This window comes from Myotis davidii, unplaced genomic scaffold (genome assembly GCF_000327345.1).
Source record: "Myotis davidii unplaced genomic scaffold, ASM32734v1 scaffold621, whole genome shotgun sequence".
NCBI lineage: Eukaryota > Metazoa > Chordata > Mammalia > Chiroptera > Vespertilionidae > Myotis > Myotis davidii.
This window is the reverse complement of record NW_006291207.1, coordinates 104148-110977: the sequence shown is the minus strand read 5'-3', so window position 1 is coordinate 110977 and position 6830 is coordinate 104148. Positions and strand designations below refer to the sequence as shown.

General features: G+C 44.9%; 1 protein-coding gene across 1 annotated transcript in view; it reads right to left on the bottom strand.

Annotated features, from left to right (window-relative positions):
• Nucleotides 1-6830, bottom strand: part of LOC102770776 (butyrophilin-like protein 1) — a 9239-nt gene that overhangs the window by 759 nt on the left and 1650 nt on the right. The window contains exons 2-8 of the mRNA XM_015564358.1: nt 5260-5610; nt 3042-3323; nt 2733-2933; nt 2151-2171; nt 2037-2063; nt 1838-1850; nt 404-444 (exon numbers count right to left, since the gene is read on the bottom strand). Of these exons, the coding sequence (XP_015419844.1) occupies nt 404-444; nt 1838-1850; nt 2037-2063; nt 2151-2171; nt 2733-2933; nt 3042-3323; nt 5260-5610 (936 nt within the window). The remainder of the gene's footprint in view (nt 1-403; nt 445-1837; nt 1851-2036; nt 2064-2150; nt 2172-2732; nt 2934-3041; nt 3324-5259; nt 5611-6830) is intronic.

The following is a 6830-nucleotide window of genomic DNA, read 5'->3' as shown; positions in this document are numbered from 1 at the left end:
CTCTTTCCCTGTTTTCTGCAAATCAGACCTACAGTTCTTAATGAGTAACAGGCTCCACGAGGGCTGACCTCTTTAAAGAGAGCAGCCCAGTTACTCTTGCCATTTTGAGCATTTTTTTACTAGTTTGGGATCTCCTCACAGAGAGGCTGCACTAATTTCTGTTTCAGAACCAAGTGGACTCCACAGAGGAGAAAGCTGGGCCAACAGACAAAGGCAGAATCACAATGGAGTAGCTAATCCCAGCAGCAAGTTTCAGTTCAGGTTAACATTTACTGACCTGCGTGTTCTTCCCTCTCTTTACCAAAATAATGCTGCCTACATCTTCGACTAGGCATTGACGTTAGGAAGGGAAATGGGGGGGGGGCGGTTAGAAGAGAGACAAAAAGATAAATAAAGAACTCACCAAGGTCGAAGTGTTCCTTCCTCCAGTCTGAAAAAGAGCAATACCAGTTGAGATCAAGATGGACACACAGCCAGGGAATGAAAAGGAGAAGGATGCTACAACCCTGGCTCATTGCTAATTTTTCTGGACTCTCCTCACTTCCCCCTCCAAGCCCCTCACTCTGGTACTGTCCAGAAACTACGGGACACACGTAGCTTCCTGTGCCCTGCCTCAGGTTAGGAACCATCACCTAGTTCATCCAGATGCTGGGTTAGGGGACACCTGTAGAGGGTCCGGTGTTCCAGGTGCCTATGCTCTTAAGATCTCCATGGCCCTCCCTAGTGAGGACCAGACCTATCAAATGTCCTTTTATTTTATTTTATTTTATTTTATTTTATTTTATTTTATTTTATTTTATTTGGGGGCTTTTCCCTGCCTGTGACCTCCTCAAATGTGGCTTAAGCTACTCAACTGACCTCTGTTATTTTGACCCCTGTAATCAGTTTCAATGTGTGTGTGTGTTTCAGAGACAGATTCCTGCATCTGCTTCTGCTCATGGCCACTTCTCTTATAATAAGACCTGTGTTGTTATTTAAAGGCTGGATATTAACATAGAGTCTTAGGATGATAGGCAAATAAAGACATGGCCATGGTTCTCGACAGGAGCAGTGTTATGGTCTCTCACAGAACTTCCCTCCTGGAACAAGTGTAGCTCTGAAACAGAGAATCCTGAGGAACAGCTGAAATCATTCCAAACTCTTTGCCTTAGAAGTAAGGAGACTGAGGCCAAGACAGAGAATGACCCTATTCCTCAGCTGAAACTGTTAAGAGTTAGAGCTAAAACTTCTGTCCTCATCCTCAGTACTTGCTGTCTCCCGTGGAATTATGGGAACATTTTTAAGGGTCTTGGAACAGAAAACTCTATAGAAACTGCCTCATTAACATATATTCTTGTGAGAGGCTCCTCTGACCTCCTTCTATCAAAGCACTTTTCAGGCTGTGTGCAGTTGCTAGCTAACTTTCCCAGTGGATTTGAGTTCCATAGGGTCAGAGATAATGGCTCATGCCACCAACATCCAGCACAATGTCTGGCACATGAAATTGCACACACATACGTTCAAAGAATGACCTGACCTGATATGTTTTCAAGGTCCAACTCTATTACACATGCACACACACACACACACACACACACACACATACTCTTACTTAAAACCCATACAATACATAGAAGGTATAACAACAGTCAATTCCTTCTACCACCAGATAGACATATTTTTTAAAATTTTATAAATGATACTGAGTTATTTGCAAACATAAATCCATCCCTATATATTGAACTTTACTTTCTTTGTTTCAAATAGGTAAAATCATAGTTAATATATTTCCCAAATTTAAAATATAATACACTATCTGCTCTTTTAAACCTTAATTTCAGTATAGAAATGCTGCTATGCCTTCTTCCAATCTGAACAGAACAAATCCAGGTAAAACATGTGAGACATTCATCTGGGGCTTCACATTCCTCTCCCTCCCCCTTATTTTTCTTCCACTGATTATTATTGAATCTCTTAGTCTCCCCCTCTGAGGAGAAGGAGCTGAGGAAGTGTTGGGCATCAGGACGTCAGGTGGCAGGGAAACCAGGGAGTCTTACCTGCCGCGTATAAGTTCTTCCGCCTCTCTGGAAGAAACAGCACTCAATGAGAAACCCACAACAGGTGTGAAAGGAAAGCAAGTTCCCCAGGGCATGAGAAGAAGCAAGACTCACCCAGCTCTGCTTCGAGAGTCGCTGAAAGAAAAGATATAAACTCCATCAAAGTGGGTTTTAGCTGCTCCTGAGTTCGGGAAGTAGCTAAATAAGTTAAATTTGGCTTTCCTTTAGGGGCACCACAGTAAAGTAGGCAAGAAAATTAGTGGACTTACATGTCAAATATAATGACAAGAGCTAAGAGAAGTTACTTGGGAAGTGTCACAGAGCCACAGAAGGCAGCGTGCCCATGCTTCATGGGGTTTAAGATTTCTTAGTGGTTTTGGAAGCTTGTTCTTGAAGGAGGAATAGGAAGAGAAGATGGTGGCAGACAGTTCCACAGTTGGAGCATCAGCATAGGCTGGGCACAGAGGCATGGAAGGACGCGGCATGGTCTGAGCCACATGAGGAGGCTCATGACCACTCCCACAGACCTCCTGGCTTCCCACATGGTTTTCTCATTCCCTGGGGCTCCTGTGGAATTCTTGGTACCCTGTGCTTTCCTTGAGGCCCTTTGACAACCTTTTATTTCCCCATTCTCGCTGCACAATGTATCCCCCGCTATTTTATAAAGCTCTGATTTGCCCTGCTGCTCCAATTTACCTTTGGCATTAAGTGCCTTTTCCTTTTCATACTTCATCTGATCATGTTCATCAGATTCATCATCCCTCTTCTTTAGTTCTCTCTCTTTGGCCAGGTGTTCTCTCCAGCCAGTGTAGCTGATCCCAATGAGGAGGAGCACCAGCACAGGGAGTGTCCCAGCCAGGGCTGCCTTCCATGGAGACACCCTGGGGAAGAAGGGCTCTGACAGGCAGGGACAGATGCAGTGAGGACCACCTGAGGGAAGCCCTACCCACCTTCCCTCCCCCTACCACACCCCCAGCTGTGCCTTGGAGATTGTGCCTCACTTACCTGGGAGGAAGATGGTTGACACCTTCTCCTGCCCAGAGAGGGGATTCTGGACGGAGCAGGTCACATTGCCTAGAGAGCTGTCCATGACGACAAGTGATGCCTCCACGTGGAAGAGCCCATCTCCATCTTGGGTCAGAGACTCAGAGTGGGACAGGAGCTTCACTCCCGCCTTGTCGCTCCACTGCACCCTGGGGTTTGGGAACCAGCCACCTGAGGAGCACAGCACTCGAATCCCGCCGTCCTCAGGCCCCATCATATGAATGTGAGGGTCAGAGCCCAAGCCTGAGGAGAGAAGGCATGTGCCTGAGACACGTGGTCTTTGGTGCTTAGGAGTCTCTGAGGCTAAAGGCCACACTGCCCTTCACTAAGCAGATGAGTAAACTGAAGCTCAGAGGTCAAGAAACCGCTCACAGCCAGCATTAGGGTGACCTGTGATTCAGTTTCAAAATCAACATAATGCCGGGGCACTATACTTGGACTAAGAGAGGACTGAGATAATATTAAGAAGAGAAAAGAACAGGAAAAATGAAAGTTAGAAAAAAGAGCTTAATTATATTAGTTATCTTTCTCTCCTGATTGGATAAAACTAATGTTTGGGGGTATCAGTACCTATCTGAATCAATGCTAGTCAATTAATTTTCTGGGATCCTTTGAGGTACCAAAACATCAGAAATATTGCCTTCCTTATTGTACAAAAGTGAACAGGGTATGTACTCTTATTCTCACTGGGAGCTTAGGAAATTGACATTCTGCAAGGTAGTCTGGGTTCCAAAATGATGGCAGATTAAGTAGAAGCTACACTGATACTCTCCCAAGACCGAAGTGAAATTACAACTAAAATACAGAAAAACCATCCTATATAATAAAAGGCTAATATGCAAATTAACTGATAGGCAGAATGACTGCTCACTTTCACATGCACTGACCACCAGGGGCAGATGCTCAATACAGGAGCTGCCCCTGGTGTTCAGTGCATTCTCATAGGGAGAGTGCCACTCAGCCAGAAGCCGGCTTATGTCTGGCAAGTGCAGTGGCGGTGGTGGGAGCCTCTCCCACCTCTACAGCAGAGCTAATGACCCTGAGGGTGATGTCCACCAGGGTTCCTAGACCATGAGAGGGCGCAGGCCGGGCTGAGGGACCCCCTCCTCCTGTGCACGAATGTCACGCACTGGGCCTCTAGTCCTGAATAATCAACTAAAGACTAGCTGGAGAGAACCCCAATAACCAAGGATGAAAAGTGGACACCACACAGAGACTGGTAGGAAGAGAAGAGGTTCAAGAGGGCTGGTTGGGCTCCCACAGGCAGCAGCTAAAGTTCCAGAGGTCTTGGGTCTGGTGCCCTAGCCCAGAGCACCAGAACTAAGAAGAAACCCACATAACATTTGGCTGTGAAAAGCAGCAGGGTTTCTGTCTGCCAGGGAGAGATGGCTGGAAATTCAGGCATCCTCTTAAAGGTCCAATACACAAAATTTCGTGTGCAGCCACTCATCTTGGCCTCTGGCAGAGGGAGCGCAGAGTGGACTGGAGCTGTGTGAGGATAATCCAGGGTTGGGGGTCTTGGTTTAGAGCTCAGAAGGCAGCCACCCCAGTTTCCTGTCCTCATACTGCAGAGGACACCCTTCTCAGGGAGACCTTTGCCACCCAGGCAGCTTTGGCTGGAGGGGAAGCAATTGCCCCACACTGTGGGAAAACCGCTAGTCCCACCCAGTGGAGTCTATGCCTTGCTGTATGTGCCTTTATAGCCTGAGGCTCATTAAGACTGAGAATAAAAGTTAGACGGCAGACAGAGAAGGATCTCTGGAGGCTTTCAGTCTTGGCCTGCTCTGCTTCTGGGTCTGGGGCTAGGAAAACCAGACCTTGATGTACATCTTGGTCTTTTGCAAAGGCACTCAGCCCCAGCAGCGGGAGCCACAAAGTGTGGATTGCTGATAGCTCTAAACAGGGTTCTCAGGGCCAGTCGCAAACTGCATCTGCCATTGTCCTGCAATAGATTGAAGGCCTGGGACAGGGGACAGGGGCAGGCTAGAACTGGTCAGTGGGGACATGAAAGGGATATATGTAATACTTTCAACAATGATTATTTTAAAAAAGAAGAAAACAAAAAACATATTCTGCAAGGTAAAGTAGCGTGTCAGCATCACAAGGAATGCTGAGGAATCCAGACATCCTCACCTTTCTCTTTGCTTTACAGCAGGGCAGGTGAGCCAGATTGACATACCTATAACGTGCAGCTCGACAGTGGCCTCCTGGGAGATGTGACCGTCCTTAAACTGACACCGGTACTGGCCATTGTCAGAGGCACGGACGTGGTGGATCAGCAGGGCCATGGCCCCCTTGCCGATGGAGTCCCCCACCAGCTCGGTCCTGCCACGGTACTCCAGCATTTGCTCTCCACCTTGTTCCTGCCCATTCTTGTACACAAGCACAGCGGGGGACAGCTGGGCTCGGTACCACCGGATGTGCATGTGGGCTATACTCTGCTCAGGGGACAGCTGGCAGGGTAGAGTGGCGTCTGCCCCTAGCAGGACCATGACGGGTTCAGCTGGCCCCTTCACAGAAAATCCAAGCGCTGCATAAGAATCAGAGAGAGATTAGAGGGGATGAGTGAGGGGAGAAGAGATGAAAGACCCATCTGCATTTCTTTATTTAGAGACCCATACATATTTTCTTATTTGTATTACTTTCCAAAAAGTTAATACATATTTTTAAATTTATATATATATATATATAATCTGACTTCTTCAACTGTATTCCCCTGAAGTAACAACTATTGATAGTTTGGTCTTTAAGAAGGCATTTTTTTCTATGCATTTATATGTGAATTAGGTAAAACCAATGTAAAAGAGATTTATTGATAATTAAATATGGCAAAGTAACTTATTAAGCATTTCTCTTTTGTTGTGGTGGAGAGAGGGATATTGAAAGGTACTTCCCTCGTCATTCTTCCCTTTGCCTCCCAGCACTCTGCTCCTAGAAGGATAAGTAGATGTTTCTGACCTTGACATTTAGGTTACTGTATGTTGGGTTGGGATGCCGGGAGGATTATAGTGTATGGCTATCCCAAAGTGAAAAGTAGAATTTATAAGGTGAGGTAAGCTATTTTAGGTCTTTTATTTTTAATAACTATGACGGCTTGGAATCATAGAGAATTTTTTTTTCATACAAACTATTTTCCTGAATGGATAAAGAAGATGTGGTACATACTAGTATACAGAATGGAATATTATTCAGCCACAGAAAATGGAATGAAATCTTACCACTTGTGACAAAATGGATGGCCCTACAGGGTATTATGCTAAATGAAATAAGTCAGACAAACAAAAGAAAAATATCATGGTTTCACTTATATGTGAAATCTAATAAATACATAAATAAATAAATGAAAACATGAAAGATGCATAGATACAGAAAACAAACTGTTGGTTGCAGGAGGGTAGGGGTGGTTAAGGGGACTGGGTATAAAAAGTGAAGGAATTAAAAAGTACACATTGGCAGTTATAAAATGGTCTCGGGGATGTAAAGTACAGCATATGGAATGTAGTCAATAATATTGTAATAACTGGGTATGGTGTCAGAGGGGCACTGAACTTATCAGGGGGAACACTGTGTAGATTATGTAATTGTCTAACCACTATGCAGTACACCCGAAACCAATATAATATTGAAGGTTAACTATAACTGAAAATTTTAAAAAATATATTTTAAATTTAAAAATAATAATGTATAAGAATTACTGAGAGAAGTGAAAAACTTGGGTGCTAGTGGTTCCAGGTGTTAAGAAGCAGGACA